General features: G+C 42.9%; 1 protein-coding gene and 1 pseudogene across 4 annotated transcripts; both read right to left on the bottom strand.

Annotated features, from left to right (window-relative positions):
- Positions 1 to 6566: 6566 nt before the first annotated feature.
- On the bottom strand, positions 6567 to 9694 carry LOC147888664 (pentatricopeptide repeat-containing protein At3g24000, mitochondrial pseudogene; annotated as a pseudogene). Of its 3 annotated transcripts, none has more exons than XR_015543044.1 (3): positions 9579 to 9694; positions 9430 to 9506; positions 6567 to 9350 (listed from the first exon to the last, which is right to left on the bottom strand). The product of XR_015543044.1 is annotated as a pentatricopeptide repeat-containing protein At3g24000, mitochondrial pseudogene, transcript variant X1 (transcript). The 3 variants fall into 3 exon arrangements; XR_015543046.1 differs by having other exon boundaries at positions 9430 to 9497; XR_015543045.1 differs by having other exon boundaries at positions 6567 to 9506.
- LOC147888663 (pentatricopeptide repeat-containing protein At2g34400-like) lies at positions 7805 to 9747 on the bottom strand. The gene is made up of 6 exons (XM_087392341.1): positions 9556 to 9747; positions 8916 to 9350; positions 8642 to 8807; positions 8468 to 8530; positions 7904 to 8227; positions 7805 to 7809 (listed from the first exon to the last, which is right to left on the bottom strand). Exons 1-6 carry the CDS (start codon positions 9745 to 9747, stop codon positions 7805 to 7807), a joined length of 1185 nt encoding a protein of 394 aa, XP_087248467.1.
- Positions 9748 to 18398: the final 8651 nt, after the last annotated feature.

Here is an 18398-nt window from a genome sequence, read left to right as displayed (position 1 = left end):
TGCCAGCAGTTGCTTGATGGTGACTCCTTCTTTGGGAAGAAGAGCAAGCATAGTCACTTGGATGAAGTAGTCACCAAAATGGTTAGAAGCGAAACTGTTTTATTAGTAGTATTGTTTTCATTGAATCTGGATCAATGGCTAGCTAGTAAAGTTGTTAATGTAGACAAGAAAAAGGTCCTTAGTCTTGGTCAAATGACTGACAGGTTGTGGGCCCCTCGTCTTGGTCAAATGATTGACAGGTTGTGGGCTAAAAAATGGGTGTGTTCAGTAGATGCGGATGGCATTGCAACAAAGTATGCAAGAGGATAGATTTTGAAGATTCTAGAGAAAGAGTATGTAGAGATCAAGAAGAACAACTTGGTGCTAAACTTGCAAAGTATAGCAGTAGCAACTGGTTCAGCCTTTAGCTTCTCTTATGACATCCTGTTATCAATGGAGGATACAAAATCTGTATGCATCAATGGTATTGATACAGAACACTTCATGGCAATGACCGGTGATGCTTGGGAGAAGCTTGTGTTTATCCTGGATGAGTTGCAAGACTTTGGAGTGGGTGGCATAGTTGACCTTATAAGGTTTATCATACAAGGCTCTTTGGAAGATAAGAAAAGATCAACGCTAGTCCTATTCATGTAAGAAGCACAAAGGGATCCCCTCTTTGCCAGTTTGACATCAATTGAATATCCACTTACAACATTCTTTCATGGTCTAGTGTTGTGCTATGACTTGACCATAGAAGGCATCGGCATTTAAGTCTTGAATCCATACTTGATTTGCTTTGTAAAATAGGGATGGTGGCCCTTTGATTCAACTTCCTGTAAATCTTTTGGAGCTGTATTACAAAGAGGAAGAAAATACTAAAATAGATGTGGCAATGGTAGACTATCAAAAGTTGAAGCCATTAGGGGAGAATTGGGGTCTCAAAAGGGCCTCATAAGGAATGGATTAGGGAATGCTTAGTGGGCTAATGCAAGGGACTTGGAGGGTCCCAAAGAGGCCTAACCAGCCCAACCTAGGTGGGTTAAGCCCACAATTGAGCCCACCTCTCCCCCCATCAATGAGGGGAGGGGCCAATTTGAATTTTCAAATTTCAAATCTCCCTCCCTCCTCTCTCTCCACCTCCCTCCCCCTCCCTCCTCTCTCTCCACCTCCCTCCCCCTCCCTCCTCTCTCTCCACCTCCACCTCCCTCTCCCTCTCCCTCTCCCTCTCGCTCCTTCCTCCTCTCCCCTCCTTTGTCTTGTTCCTCCTCCTACTCCTTTTCGCTCCTCCTCCTCCCTCCTTCTCTAGCCACCCTACTCCCTCTCCTATGCTCCTCCCTCCTACATAAGCTCTCCCCTCCTCCTCCCTCCTGTAGCAACTCTCCCCTCCCCCTCCCTTTTGCAGAAGATCCTTCCCTCCCTTCTACACTAGTCGCCCTGCTCTCCTCATCCTCTTCCTCTTGCCCTGACCTACTTCTCCTCCTCCCTCTTCCTTGCTACTCTCCCTCTCACTACTCCATCTTTGCCAGCTCTCCCCTATATTTCAACCTGCATCCCTAATACCTCTCCTTGAGTACTCATGGCACCATTCGAGGACATATCCAACAAGTACCATGTGAAATTACAACTAGAGGCTGAATCTGCAAGCACACACTGTTTGGGATTTAGTGGAACTCCTCAAAGTGTGCTCCGCAGTATTTGATTGCAAAGGAAGAAGCATCTTGACCTTTGGGTGGATGGAACCTTGTATCCTTTAGACCCTACCACCCAAAAGAGTCCTCCTTTTCATATAGTGCATGATTTTGTTTGGTTTGTTGGCAACAGACATCCTCGATTGCTCTGTTATTGCAATCAACTGAACCATTCTCAGACATTGGCTATGCAAAGAAAGCAAGGTGTAGAGAGCTCAAGTAGAAGGACTAGCACAGTTGGGAGATATTACTATTGTGGCAACACATAGTAGTATGCAGGATCTCCAATTGCAAAACAAGGAACTCGGTGACAAAGCACATGCACTGGACTTGGAGTGATAGGAATTGTAAGTATCAATCCTAAGCTCGCTGAAAGCAAACAAGATTTGGAAAGGTCTATCTATGGCCGAGTTCAACGTGCTATGGAAAAGGAATGAGAGAAGTCGATAGAATGAGTACAAAAGTGGAAGGGAACACCTTTGGGGCTGTCATTTGCGCGTCCCCAGGGCCATTAGCCCCTCATTAATCCATTTTAGTCCAAGGTACCATGAGGGGGTTAGGACAACTATGGATGCATTGTTAGCCAATAGTGGTGCCCAAAAGAGGAGAGTATGGGCTACAAAGTTAGTTCCCCAATTATTCAATGAAATTCCTTACTCCAAAATATTTGTGGTATTGCATTGTTTCCAGTAAGAATCATTTGTACTCTACTTTTGGAATTTCATGAAGGATGTGATGGGAACAATGGAAATGGATGATAGTGATCCCTCATATGTTCTAAGAAGTTTAATAAAAGCCAAGTGATGTCATTGAAGTGTTGAAAGATCCTAGACAAAAAAGGGCTACATGAACAAGTTGCTAGAGAGGTAATGAAGGACTTCAAGGACCTCATGCAAGCAAAGGAGGTGCTTGGAGCTTGTGATGCTGCTAGTGTAAGTTGTGAAGCTTAGAACTCTATTTTTAAAATTTTCACGTCTACTATGGAGGAAAAGTATAAGATATCTACAATTCCATTACCAACACCCTAGTCTGTAAGGCTTGCACATCAAGAAACAAACCAATGTGCTAGAGAAAAGCTTGGAGGATACCATTGTGTAAGTGGCAGAATGACTTGGAAGAGTAAAAATAAAACTGACATCCAAACATTTGAGATGAATGCTTTCAATAATGTTTACATGAATGTAGAGAATTTGTAGAGAGCCATGGTCAAATTCTATGGGATGAGAGAATAAGGTAAGAGAAATTCCCTCTTTGCATTCAACTTTACTTCTCATTTCTATATCCTTACTGTATTTCTCTTTCATTGTACAGATGATAAGCTAGTATTTGTTATAAAAATGGATGAAGGTCAGTTGGTAAAAGAGTACAAGCTAGAGAGGGTGATTATTTGTATTATGAATGATGCCTTGCATTTTGCTCAAGGGGATGAGGAAGTCGAGCAAGGTTTCTTAGTACAATTTGAGAAGGACATATGGTGGTTTGCAACCTTTAAGACCCCAAAGGAGTGCCATGAGACATTGAAGTGGGTTTTGGAGAGAATTGGCATCCCGTTGATTATTCAAAGACAAGAGGCAGGGCAAACATTGACAATGGATGGGCATGGAATGTTTCAAGTTGAATGGCATCTAGCTAGTGATTTAAAGACCCTCAAGTGCTTGTATGGTTGTGATACAAGTGTAGATGCAAAATGGGCATGCTTGTTTTGCACCCACTCTCAGAAGATGCAAAAGGGAAGCCTACAATGGGAAATTTTCATCCTTTCTTGCAACCAAATTGCAACCCCTGATCATCACAAAAAGGATCCTAAGTGGTATCCCATTCTACTGATTCCATTGGAGTAGGTACACGTGTGTACTTTGCATGCTGAACTGCATATACTCGATATAAGTTACTCTAGGTTATGTTTGGTCTCCAGGAGGATGCAGCTCTTGGTGTCCTGTGTGAATATGAGGTGGACATGACTATGCAAGAACCTAGGTTTTTGAGAGCAGATGATTTAATAGAAGAGGTTCTTGCTTTCACACTAGCTAGAATCAAAGATGCAAACAAAGAGATCTACTCCGACCTACCTGATGTGCCAAAAGAAGCCTCCATATCTCACTCCAGACAGTAGGAGGCCTATGGATCCTTCCTCATTGACAAAGAGGAAGGGATCGAGCATGACGACTCCATAGTGGTAAGAAACTATGAGCTTTGAATTTCTTCTCTCTTGGTATAATTTTGATTTATCAGCATTCTAATGTAATGTTGGATTGTTGTAGGAGGCATTTGAGGTTGACCTCTTCTTATCTCGGTAATGCCTTGTTCGCAGTAGCTTCCAGTCGAGATCACTCACTAGCACATTACCTTGGCCAAGCAAAAGGGCGCTTTGTGGTTATCCACAAAACATTTTCACCATGAGGCACTAAGGACATCTTGAAGTGCAAGGCCTTATCATGAGTGATTGGTCATGTTGACATCCATTGGAATGCTAACAAGGTCATTTTGGTGAACCGCACAGCTGCCCTGAATTTAGCATCAGAATCGAAGAGGAAATCACTCCAATCAAAGATGTAAGAGCATGGGGGAAAGAAGAGAGAGGAGGGAGGAGGAGGGAGGAGGAGAGAGGAGGAGGAGGAGAAGGGAGGAGGAGAGAGGAGGAGGAGGAGGAGGGAGGAGGAGGAGGAAGAGGGAGGAGGAGAGGGAGAGGATTGGGTTGTAAGGTTAGAGGAGAGAGGAGGAGGGGTTACAAGGTTAGGACATGCTTTTGGACGTGGAGTGCAAGGAAGCATGGACACTTGAGACAATTGCTTGGAATACCAAAGTAGAACTCAACACAATGCCCCCAAGAGTGTGGGCTTTATTCCATTATAGGGTATTTATACAAGTTGGAGAGCTTCTCTCTCTGCATGTAGGAATTGTAACACATTCTCTCTCTACATGTAGAACTTGCATATAAAAGTTGCATGTAGGAGTTGCATGTGAAACTCGCATGTAGGAGTTGCATGTAGAAGTCGTATGTAGAACTTGCATGTAGAACTCGCATGTACAACTCACATGTAGGAGTTACATGTAGGAGTTGTATGTAGAAGTCGTATGTAGAACTTGCATGTAGAGCTCGCATGTACAAGTCGTATGTAGAACATGCAAAAACTCGCATGTACAAGTCGTATGTAGAACTTGCATGTACAACTCGCATGTAGGAGTTGCACGTAGCAGTTGTATATAGAAGTCATATGTAGAACTTGCATGTAGAACTCGCATGTACAACTCGCATGTAGGAGTTGCATGTAGAACTTGCATGTAGAACTTGCATGTAGAACATGCAAGTTGGATTTCTAAGAAGGATTATTTCTAGCCTTATGCAAGTACAAGTAGAGCTTTACTGCTACTCTACACACACATTTTGTTCTACCTAAGTCCATGTTGGCACAGAGTCAACATACTCCCCAATCCATTTTATTACTTGTCCTCAGGTTATGGCGTATTTTGATTTCAGAGTTGGGATGCCATGTGCGTAACCCAGTGGCTATTGAGCTTGCGGCACGCGAGTCATTCATGATGTAATGCTTTTGCACCATACAATTTATGTTTTGTAGTCAGAAAGCTTATCTCCTCTTAAGGAGGGGTAGACGGCTATGAATTTCATAGGGGATCTTGTTGATAAGGTTGCAGACTCTGCCATTGAATCTTCTTGGAAAGAGGTTTGGCGAGGTCTCATTGTGGAGGCTGGCATTTTTTGCTATATTGCATACATGTTGGATGCGATTGCACCCGTATCATTAAGCTTGTAGATAATTTGTATGCAAGTATAATATTTTTGCATATAGGAGATGGCTGTGATGTTTGGCGGTGGTCTCGTTGCTGAGGGTCCAAACTCTTTTGCCAATTTATCTTGAGTTTTGGCATAGCTTCTTGTCCTGCTTGTGAATTCATTGCATGCTTTGAGAGTATGGAATGAAAGTGTGTGATACTATTATTGATGCAATCTGTTATATGTCTATGCAAAATCGTGTGAGTGTACGTGATGTGTCTAACTATATGCTTATTTTTTGGATTTAATAGGGAAACTAAGACTCAATCATCCCTAATACGAATTTGATTAGGTCTTCCTAAATGTGCAAAAACGTGCATACGCCAGTGAGTGTGCGTGTAACAATCTAGTACAAACTATATGTGCAAAAATGTACATATGCTAGTGAGTGCTCGTGATACAATCTAATCCTAACTAAGGAAGACTTGGTTTGCCAAATCTTCATTTTTGTCGAGGATGGCTTGCGTGTTGATGTAGTAGTGCTTCAGGCCTTAAGCCTCTGGCCCTAGTGGTGGTATCCATGTAGTTGCTGGTACTGGCATTGGAACGGATGTGCCAAGGCATGCACTCATTGGTGCAATAGGTATGAATGGAAACGGATGTACTCCCAGAGGGTGTAGGTCATGGGGCATGGGCACAGTGGTTCCATGCAATGGGCGATAGAGTGGAAGCCTACGGAGCCCCGTAGTTGATGAAAGTTGGTGGCACATGGGCTGGTGGGGGTTCATAAGGCACCCCTCCTTGGAAGCCTCTCACAACCCCTCGGCTGGGGTCTTGCCCTCGCAATTCCCTCATCCATGGATCTTCATCATCCATGCATTCCCATTGGGGGTGCCTTGCAAAGGAGGAGGGTCCTGGGTCCATGAATGTGGTTTCCATCCCGATCTGCGTTTTGGGAGCTAGATGTTGCTGACCTTCCCTTCCTGTAGACATGCCGGCGAAGGGGTTCTCCATGTCTGCTGACTCTGTTTGGCCTAAAGGTCTAAACATTTTGGAGAACATACCTCTTAGCTTGGATGCTACCGAAGGTGCGAGAGAGTTGGGAGAGGAGGTGCTGCCAACAAAAAGCTCTCTTTCGAGCCCCTTTCTAGCAACCTCTGTGTGTATTTCTTGGCCCTTGTTTAGGGCTCCTATGGTACCACAAGCTTTCAAGCTCCAAACACATGTGACAGCATCTGGAGAGAGACCCTCCGATTGCATCTGTTCGAGACAGTTCAGCAGGTCCTCACCACGCTCATGCTTGGCATATCCTGCCATTAGCGTATTCCATGAGACCTCATTTCGAACTGGCAGCTTGTCAAAAGCTTCCCATGCTTCTGCAAGTGATCCACATTTGGTATACATATCCACCAAGGTACTGCCAAGAACAAGACGTCTTTCAAGCCCCTTTCTGGCAATCTCAGCACGTATTTCTCAGCCCTCGTCTATGGCTTCTATGCTGCCACAAGCTTTCAAGCTGCAACTAAACGTGAAAGCATCAGGAGAGAGACCCTCAAGTTGCATCTCTTTTAGACAGTTCAGCGCATCCTCACCAAGCCCATGCTCAGCATATCCTCCCATCAGAGCAGTCCACGAGATCTGATTCCGCATTGGCAGCTTGTCAAACACTTCCTGTGCATTGGCAAGCAAGCCACATTTGGCATACATATCCACCAAGGTATTGCCAACGGAAAGATGTCCTTCGAGCCCCTTTCTGTAAATCTCCGAGTGCATCTCTTGTCCCTTCTCTATGGCTCCTATGCTGCCACAAGCTTTCAAGCCACAAACAAATGTGACGCAATCTGGAGAGAGACCATCCAGTTGCATCTGTTCAAGACAGCTCAACACGTCCTCACCAAGCCCATGCTCAGCATACCCTATCATGAGTGCATTCCACGAGACCTCGCTTCGAACTGCCAGCTCATCAAAAGCTTCCCGTGCTTCTTCAAGCAAGCCAAATTTGGCATACATATCCACCAAGGTACTGCCAATAGCAAGAGGTCTTTCCAGCCCCTTTCTGGCAATATTGGCGTGTATTTCTCTTCCCTTGTCTATTGCTCCCATGCTGCCACAAGCTTTCAAGCTGCTGACAAATGTGACAGTATTTGGGGAGAGACCCTCTAGTAGCATCTGTTTGAGACAGTCCAGTGCTTGCTCACCAAGGTCATGCTCAGCATATCCTGCCATCAATACATTCCACAAGACCACGTCTCGAACTGGCAGCTTATCAAATGCTTCTTGTGCTTCTGCAAGTGAGCCACATTTGACATACATGTCCACCAAGGTGTTGCCAACAACAAGATCTCTTTCCAACCCCTTCTTCACAATCTCATGTGTATTTCCCAGCCCTTGTCTATGGTGCCTATGCTGCCACAAGCTTTCATGCTGCAAACAAATGTCACAGCATTTGGAGAGAGGCCTTCCAGTTGCATCTGTTCGAGACAATTTAAAGCTTCTTCACCAAGCCCATGCTCAGCGTATCCTGCCACTAGTGCAGTCCATGTGACCTCATTCCGAACTGGCAGCTTGTCAAACGCTTCCTGTGCTTCGGCAAGCGAGCCACACTTCACGTACATATCCACCACGGTGCTGCCAGCAGAAAGATGTCTTTCCAGCCCCTTCCTGGCAATCTCAGCATGTATTTCTCTGCCTTTGTCTGCGCATCCTATGCTGCCACAAGCTTTCAAGATGCACACAAATGTGATAGCGTTTGGAGAGAGACCTTCTAGTTTCATCTCTTCGAGACAATTCAGTGCTTCCTCTCCAAGCCCATGCTCGGCATATCCTGCCATTAGTGCATTCCACGACACTTCGTTTCAAACTGGCATCTTGCCAAACGCTTCATGTGCTTCTGCAACCAAGCCACATGAGGCATACATATAGATTAAGGTGTTGCCAACAAAAATATTTATTTCCAGCCCCCTTTTGACAATCTCACTGTGTATTCTTCGGCCCTTGTCTATGGCTCATGTGCTGCTACAAGCTTTCAAGACGCAAACAAATGTGACGGCATTTGGTGACAGACCCTCCAGTTGCATGTCTTCAAGACAATTCAGAGCATCCTCACTAAGACCATGCTCGGCATATCCTGCCATTAGTGCAGTCCATGAGATTATGTCTCGAACTGGCAGCTTGTCAAATGCTTCCCGCGCTTCTGCAAGCAAGCCACATTTGGCATACATGTCCACCAAGGTATTGCCAACAAAAAGATCTCTTTCTAGCCCCTTTGTGGCAATGTCAGAATGTATTTCTCGCCCTCTTGCTGCATCTTTCAGCCTGGCACAAGCCTTGAGTATGGCCACAAAGGTATACTTATCAGGATGAACAGAATCTTCTTGCATTTGTTGGTAGAGGTTGAGGGATTGCTGTGATTTGCCACATTCATTATAACCCGAGATGAGAGGATTCCAAGAGTACATGTTCCGATCCACCAACTTGCTAAAAACATGCTGAGCATCATGCACACTTCAAACTTGGACCAACGTTGGGATGAGGTAGTTCCCAAGAGATTTATGATCTTCTAGCCCACTTTTACACATGTAGGCATACAACCGCTTGGTGTACGCTAGATTTTTCAAGTTTCTGCACTCATGCAAGACACTGGCAAGGTTCTGAATCGAAGGCACCTCGGGCTTCCGTTCAAAAGACGTGAGTGCCTCCTCTACGCTCAGCATTTCCCAGCCATTCTTGTCCTGCAGTTCTTGTGATTTAGATCCATTCACCTTTGCTCCAGACCTGAAACTGGCCTTACCGCACTCCTCCACCAAGCCACAGTGTTGGACTGGACCAGTGGATGCTCTGGCCTGTTTCTCCAGCATGTCTTTAACCCAACCTGGATTGTACCAGGTATCTACCCATACAGACTCCTTGGTAATCTTATGCTTGAAATCTGGGGAGTTTGTGTTTGCCTATTGTTAAGTTTCACAACAAGTTGTCAGCCTAGCCAAACTGTGCATATCATTCAGTTCAGACTCGTCCAACACTTACTTTGTGCTCTCAATTGTCCCACCACTGGGAGGGATCCGTGAAGTACTGCTTCCATAAATGCTCGACCTCTGACCTACCTACGAAAACCACCCACATTAAAATCATAGCTGGATTCTCTCAATTTACCCCGTTGCAAGATACGGCAGTACCTGAACGCGGGCATTCGTCCACCACCGCTCCCCTGTCCTCGGGGGAAGCCATCGGAGAGTCAGGGATTAATTGCCTGCGCAGATGCGATGCCAAACAGTCGGAGAGCGATAGCTTCGCTGCGGAAGCATAACAGGGATCTCTCCGGCCTCCTGCATATACGTTCGCCATCGACTCCAAAGAATTCATACTTTTATGGATAGTTAATGTTTTCGCGCTCGTGTGTGTGTGTCATTGTGTGGATGTGTGTGTATTTTCAAAAAAAAAAAGAACGTGTGTGTGAGTGTGCGCGCTTGGATGGATAGAAATCGTAGAGTCTTTGGTGATCCTACTTTTTCATCTTTCGTTTTTTTCAAACGATCTCTGGGGCAATTGTTTTATGAGTGCCTTGAGACTCATTTGATTGATCATGATGTATATATGGCTTATACTGAGATTTTCGGTTGAATAGTAGTTCTTCCGCTTTTGGAATAACTATGAATGTAATTATTTCACAGCAAATAAATATTTTTTCTCACTAAAAGTGTAAGTGTGTGTGTGTGTGTGTGTGTGTGTGTGTGTGTGTGTGTGAGAGAGAGAGAGAGAGAGCGTGCTCGCTCATGTACAAGTAAAATGACAATAGAAAGGAGTGCTCACTCATGTACAAGTAGAATGAGAGTGAATCGAGGCATGCACATGGGATGAGTATAGTGCCCAAAATTTATTAGGAGGTCAAAAGTGTCTAGAAGGCACTGCTAACAAATGTCTTGAGTGAGCACTATAGGGTGAGAAACTACTCTTGCAGGATCCCACTTGACATTCAAAAAGTGCTCACCCATCTATTGCTTAAAATCTCAAGACTCGTCGCCCTAGGCACGGACAAATACAAAAATCGTGAAAGTTTGAGGGCTCCATCTCATGTTTATCTAATCAAATAGGATGGGGAGAAGCCCTATTATGCATGGAAATCTTACCTTAGCTATAATGTCTGATCATGTGGGAATCTTGCCTTAGCTCAAAGGAGGTATTAGCCCTATTACTTACAATCCACGGCTACACTCAAAAGCTGGACACAAAGTGTGTACAAGAAAAGTAAATCATGCATTATAACAGGGTGGAATGCAAGTCCTTAAGGATCTTTGTACCAAACACCAACACGATGCCATCACCATCTACCTTACAGGCAAGGGGGCATGAGGTGCATATGGCGGCCACTGACCCTTTTCTTCCAAACGAAAGGTAGCGATGATGGAAGTAGGAAAATAAGCCAAAGCCAAAGCCAAAGGAAAGGAGACATGTGTAAAAGGGACTATACACAAGGCGGGCAAGGGGATTTCTCTAGAACAAAGGATTGGGGTTCCATGAGAAGGTTCATGTTTTGTTTATTTTTGTGATGACGAACACCACAAAGGTAGCCCATTTAGCATGCTTGGAAGTTATATGCATAGCTTTGATCCTATAAAATGAAACATCAGATGCCTTCTTAGGTATAATAGAATATGATGTAATTAATAATCAACGAGTATGCTTAGCTAGGATATAACGAGGCAAACAGTGGATAGATGTGGATATTGTAAGTACGATACGTGAAAGCACTTGTAAGAAATTTTTGGGAGACACAGTGAATTTACTTTTGACATGAAGAGATAAATGTGCTTGAAATTGTAGCTTGCAAACAACACAAAACTTTTTGTCAGGATGGTCGAGTAAGACATAATGAAACGAATCATGGAAAGGTATGGATATTGTAATCACGAAACTATAAAGAACGAAGTGAAGATATAAACGGGTTTTAAATTCAAGATCATGAGCAATGCAAAATTTTGTTGCAGGAGCTTCGAAAAAAGATAAACCCTTTTGTTTGTAGTAGTTTTCTTGTTTTCAAAAAATAATACTTTCAAGACCGTGCAGGATGGCCATTGAGAGTCTTGTATCCTAACAGTCTAGTCGCACTATTTTTGTTAATGTAATATTGTTCTAGTGTGCGAGCCTTGTCTACGTTATCAGAAGTTCCTCCTATGAGGTCTATCATGTGTCCTATATACTGTTTACCACTCGGAATGCATGTTATAATGTAAACTATGTGCTTTTGTTTGTTTGTTTGCATTGGCACTTCGTTGTTGGATCTTCTTGGTTGTCGGTGTTGCTCTCCACGTTCGTTTTGTCTGCCCAGAAAATAGCAGAAGCATGCATGAGTAAGGCATTAAGTACTGCATGAAAAAATCAATGCTTTTCATTTACTTGCCATGGTTTGCTTCCGAACATTTGTATGGATCTGTATTTACACCGAACCTTTGGTCGTAAATTGTTTTGTTGAAAAAGCAAGTGACCTTCTCGATTGTGATAGGAGGGTTCATGGCATTGTGTGTATGCTTGTATTGTTTCATGAACTATTCTAACACTACATTGCCTTGATTTCTTGTTGTGTCCTAAACAATCAATCTAAAGAGACATTGTACCCAAATCGTAGTAACTCACAAGCATATTCAGATATCCCCTTTGTTTTTTCATCCAGTACTTTTTGAGCCTCGATGTTGTCGAGTGGTTCTTTTGACTCGTCGAAATCAATGTCGAGCTCATAAAGTATCTCTTTCAATAGGCCTGTTATGATCACAATGTGTGTTCAAATCTATTTTATAGTGATTGTTTCTATGGCTGGTAGTAAGATATGGTGCAATGAATGGATACAAGCAATCTATGTTATGTAAAATGCAACATACTGTTTGCATATCTGATGCCTTTTGATTCCTGTCTGGCTAACTATTGGTCATTGCAATTGTCAATATACTCACGAAGCTCCTTGTAATTGATGAATCCATCGATGTACATACATGGGCGATCGCTTATAACATAGGCCAAATGCATTTGGTTTGTTGTCAGGTACTGTGATCTCCTAGCTGCCATGGGCGCACTTGTTTCACGGTCTTTTTGTACATCTCAAACGATTGCAAGAGAGTGTAATCGTAAGTACAAGAGTGAAGATACAAGAGAAGACTTTCGTTTTTCTTTTTTGTGGTATGTGCTAATTCGTACCTTATTTGTATCCATTTGTATTTTTGGTTTACAGGCTTTGATCGGCCAGCAACAACTGAACCTTGTAGAACAAAGGACACAAGAAACAAGAATGAAAAGATTACATTCTAGGGCAGCCTACAAGTGGAGAGATGTATACATTTTCTACAATGAAAATGTGAACATCTACTTTGTCTTCATGAAGATCCCTGTTGTAGAATATCTAGTGGCATCAGAGTGATGAAGTCCAGATCTAGAATTTCGAGGATTCACAGCTTCGATATGTCAGTTACATGAGATAGCATCATGTATCTAAGGCCCAGTGCCAAACGTTTCATGAAAAATGAGGAACACTTTGTTTGAGATTGTTGGCCCATGCGATTTGTGACCCATGATTGGGTATGCGAGTGTTAAAGAAAATGCTTATTTATGGTACCATTTGCCATTTCACAGCCTTTTGTTGATGTTTCGAACGACGTATTGTAATTTTTGCTTTAGTTGTGTTGATGACGACAGTAATCCCGATTATTGTGCATGTTCCAAATGTACTAATTTCATGGATCTTGCATTTTGCTCCGTTTGTAGCACCGATGGTGAGGTCAATGTTTTCTGTGATCATCACCCTTGCTTTGATGCTGATTTTGCTGATTTTGTTGATCTCATTGAAAGTAGCATCGTTTAGCCATTCATACAGTGTTAGCTCATCATCAGTAGCATTCATGTGAAGATGTATATGAAAAATTGTTTGCTCTTATGCTAATTTTGCTAATCTCATTGAAAGTAGCATCGTTCAGCCATTCGTGAAGTGTAATTCATCAGTAGCATTCATGTGAAGAGGTATATGAACAACCGACTCCGGCGGATGAAATTTTTCAATCAATAGGTCATTGTTTGTGTGAACATCTACTCTATGTGTGCATATAATGGTGGTTCTTTTGTCAATGAATCAAAGAGCCTCTTCTTCGTTGATAATGCATTGTCCAAGGCATTCGGTATCTCTAGCTCCGTAGGCTTTCTTTGTCTGACTGAGTGGAGGAAGGCCAATAGTGGCCGGTCCTTTGCATGACACATGGAGAAATTCATGTGACACATATGCCCATGTGCCTAGTGCGATGATGATGTCAAAGGGCATGGAGCACATAATTCCACCTGATGCTTACACACTAGCGGCAGCTGCACCAAGTCGCCGAATAGTATCACTAATTTTTGCTTAATGGGTCGAGCAATGTGCCATTGTTGACATTTACTATTTGTTGGACCACCAGGTCGAAAGTCATCCTTGAAAACATGGACATCTCATCAATGATAATTGCATCTGCCTCCTTGATAGCTCATCCATCTCGTGGATGGATAGTGGTGGGTATTGATTACTATGGATTGGAATCTTGAATTGGTAGTGCACTATTGTGGCAATGCTACTTAATTGTATCACGGCTGCTCCAGTCGACGCATGCAATAGGAACGTCTTGTTTTGTGAGATCAAATGCGAGTAGTACTTTATGAGAAAGGTCTTTCTGCTTCCTCGAGTTCCAGTGATGATGTGCAATCGATGCTGCGAGTTTTCTAAAGATCAAATCTTGCTCAACTGTAAGTGATGCGCTCGTGTTGCATTAGCAACTCGTGCAAGATTTGTAGTATCTTTAGTCTTGTCTCATTCTCAATAGCTCATTGGCTCCTCATTGGTCAATGACTGGTGTCTCCAATGGATTATCTCGGATGAATATGACTTTATGTAAAATCATATTGATGAGTTGGTTAGTATGATCGGTTGTAAGTAGGTTTCATTGCATGTACTTTGTGACATACATTTCAAGGTCCTCGTTATTCAACACAAGGCCCACGTATTTGACATTCCATAAAGTACGGTTGTGTAGTGTTGTTTTCTGATATGAGCTCAGCATCATTTTGGAAGCTTGTTCTCTGCAGAAGCACATTGTAGAAGAACCCTTTGAGCTGATGACCAGGGTGGTATTCAGTGAATCTCATGACCTTGTTGTTCTTTACTACATTATTACTGAAAACATCGTTTCCCATTTTGTTACACAGTTTTTGTTTTGCCTTATGGGTCATGTATACATTGTGGTTTCTTGAGATCATTCGTTGACGTAGTGCAAGAGGAGATGAGTTGACATAGTGAACAGACTTGCTCCTTGTGAATACTAGGATCTGCAAGCAATTGAGCGCAGCCTCTGTGGTAATGTGATATCGCAAAGTTCGTCGCATGTTGTATGTTCATGTGGGCTTCCGGATGGTAAGGAACGACATTTCGATGCTCGAATGCAAGACAAAAATAAAGCCATCTTTGTGTGTGGGGATCTAGGACCAGTTCAAGTGTCAGTTGTACCTCAAAAGGAAATCCATACTTGCATGAGTGATGTGCCGGTCCTGTGTAGTAGTTTCTTTGGCAAATATGCAGCTGTTTCAATAATACTAAATTGCGTAGTGTTGTAGTTTGAAATTGTGGGTCATCTTGTCTAGGAATGTATGCAGCAATCTCATTTGTTATTCGTGGATGATCGTCTTCATGAACCCATAGTATGAGATGTGCATGGAGGGATCCCTTGTATCTCTGTAGTTACCATGTGCAAATGGAAACAGGAAAGGGAACACCGCAACCTCAGTTATCATGTTGAGGCAACCACTGTTGGTTGTAGGAAACCCATTCACTTGGAATGATGCCACCCTCTCTGATAGAATTTCTTTGGCTCTCGTAGTTCTATTGATTGAAACTCTCCATGTCCTTGGTTTTAAAAGCTTGATGATTTGCTGGTTCTGCCATGTTCTGCAGTAGTGATGATAGTTTCGGCCGTGATTTCGCTATGGACATCAGCTCAAATGGCATTGACTCTTTTTGTATTTGTAAGATACTTGCAATAGTTTCAGGAGGCAAGATGCACATGCCTATCCTTAGATTTGGTCACGTAGCCATTTGTTTTGTATTTCTATACGATTGGGTCATTTATTATGTTGTACGCCAAAATGTCTGAGAGCTCAGTTGCCACCACCTCTCTTGTCAAAGATGCATCTATTGTTGGTTTCGTCCATGAAATCAATGGATTGTCCAACAATGATATCCGGTTGAGCATGCCTTTAGCAATTGCATATGCAGGTGGTTCAGCTTTAACACTCGACGTATGTAATCTGGTAGCAATTGAACCATGTATGTAGATCATTGTGTATTTCATGAGCAAATGTGGCATGGTGTGCATATTACCTCGATATCCAATTCCTCAAAGGCATCAATTGGAATAACATTGCCCAATGTTGCTACATGGGCCAAAATGTTGGTACTATTTAGGACCACAGATTTCTGCTACTTCACTTGTGGTGATGTAGCACCGCATATTTTCGCAAATGTCTATCTATGATAATGTTGACCTATAGTCAGACATCCATTGACCGAGCGCTTGTTCGATCATGGGCCACAATGAAGAGGAGGGCCTCAGGGACATCTTTCTAGATATCATATCATTTTTCTTTGCTATGGATCTCCTCTCGTGGAGGTTTCTATGATTCTTCCTACATGTGGTTGTTGTAGCTTCGATGGAGGGAACCCCTTGCTATCGTGTCATGGAATGTCTATTCTTGTTCATTGTAGCTATATGTAGCAATAGAAGTTCAAAATCAGGTTTTTACTATGTATGTATATGACAAACGTTTTACATTCTATATTAGGTAAACATCTTTCGAATAACTGTCGTCATTGGAGATGTAGTACATACGAGCGCATCAAATTTTTGATGTGTTGTGCAAAAAAATGGATTGGTGTAATATCATACTTACATGCACGATCAACTACGTGACTTTGGTTGCTCGGTTTGCTCTGCTTATTTGCTATAGGATTCACAGTATGTGCCAAGAAGATATAATTGAAGTGTGAAGTAGTTAATAAAATGAAAACAATTGCATGCAAATGCAGGCACTTGATCTCTCAAGCTAGATCATCGGCCTTATAGTGGTCGATGTCATCACTGAATCTGCGTTCAATGGTGAGGTCACACTGGGAGCTATTGAAGGGAATTTTGGCCAAGGCAAAATCCTACCTTGAGCACTAATGAGTTCACTTGGAAGTAGAGAAGCTACTTTTAAAATTTTGGAAGAAAAATCATATTCTTGTAAAACTGCCAACCATTTGGCCAACTGGCCCATGGGATTTGATGATTGAAGAACCTGCTTTGCAAAACCATTGCTAGAGATTATAATGCAGGACTCTCCAGCCACATAATGCTTAAATTTCTCAATGCAGAACACCAAAGACAAGGCATGCTTGTCAGCCTCGGAGTAGCATCGTTTAGTTTTGAGCAATTGTCAAGAAGCAAATCGAATAGGATACATGAACCGATCCTCCTGTTGCTGGAGAAGAATACCTACTAGAGTGTGCTCACCAAACCCAGGATTGATATAGAAAGTCTTTGACCAATCAAGATTGCATAGAATGGGTTCTGAAGCCAGATCACTCTTGATTTGTACAAGCCCATGATCACAATCCTCATCCCAAGAGAAATCAACTCCATCTTTTAATAGCATAGTCAGGGGTCACATCAAAGTAGCATATTGATCAATGAAGCGGCAATAGTGTCCTACTAGATTGACAAATGAGTGTACCTGACGTTTGGTTGTTGGCGGGAAGATCTTGAGGATAGCTTCTACCTTCTCGGGGTTAGGCTTGACACCCTCAGATGAGACAATATGCCCTAGTAACCTCCCTTGAGTGGCTCCAATGGTGCATTTATCAGGGTTGAGACTACCATTTGCATCATTGACCTTTGGAAGGCCAACCTAACCTTCATGACGTGCTCCTTCTGTGCCAAGAATATACAAAAATCATCTAAGAACACCTCCAAGAAAACCCCTAAATAAGGAACAAACACCATTTGCATAAATCTTTGAAAGGTAGCAAGAGCATTGGTGAGGCCAAATGGCATTACTTTGAATGCAAACATCCCCCAAAGGTGTGGCAAATGTGGTTTTAAGCACATCCTCCTCAGTAATTTTAATTTGATAAAACCTGGAGTAACCATCACAAAAGTTATACATCTCATGACCACTTACCTTCTCAAGAATGAGGTCTTGAAAGGGAAGAGGATGATCGTCCCTCTTGGTGGCTGCATTGAGTTTCTTATAGTCGATGCAGACCCGCCACTTGTTGTTTTTCTTTGGGGTGACTACCACTGGAGAAAACCATTTAGTATTGTGGACTGGAACAATAAACCCAGCTTCTACAAGCTTCCGCAACTCAGCACAAAGCGTCGATCTATAGGGGCCCTAACCTCCGATACTTCTGAGCCACTGGCTTAGCATCAGACTTCAGCTCTATCTTGTGCTCTATGGCAGTCACATGGCAAAGGTGGTGGTAGCTAGTTGCGAAGAGGTCAAGGAACTCTTTGAACATTTCTAAGAACTCATCTTTCTCACTCAAAGTGAGGTCAGGGGAAAGCATAGATTCAAGCTGTTGAGGACTAGCTATTACCTTTTCCATGGGTGGCGGGGTTGGAGACACCCCCTTCATGTAAACTTCTTCTACACCCCCTTCATGTAAACTTCTTCTTCTGAGAACTCCTCCCCCCTGTCTGAATGTTCCATTGACTCAGACATCGAGGATGAGCGAGTATCACTGTCCTGCTCCTCTTCTTCTTCTCGTTCAGTGGCACCTGGTTGCACTGGGATTTCCTCCTTTGAAGCACCAAAAGACATGTGTCCTGTCTTCCAATAGCTAACTGCATCACTCTTTCTCAACCACGGTCTCCCAAGTATGGCTGGGTAACTCTTGCCTGCATCTTCAATGTCCACTACATAGAAATTGACAGTGGTGGTCAACCCATTGACAGTGA

This window comes from Dipteris shenzhenensis, chromosome 21 (assembly GCF_047967505.1).
Source record: "Dipteris shenzhenensis isolate YYH24624 ecotype China chromosome 21, Dip_SZ_1.0, whole genome shotgun sequence".
In the NCBI taxonomy this organism is placed as follows: domain Eukaryota; kingdom Viridiplantae; phylum Streptophyta; class Polypodiopsida; order Gleicheniales; family Dipteridaceae; genus Dipteris; species Dipteris shenzhenensis.
The sequence above is the reverse complement of the archived record's forward strand: the minus strand, read 5'-3'. Positions and strand labels throughout refer to the sequence as shown.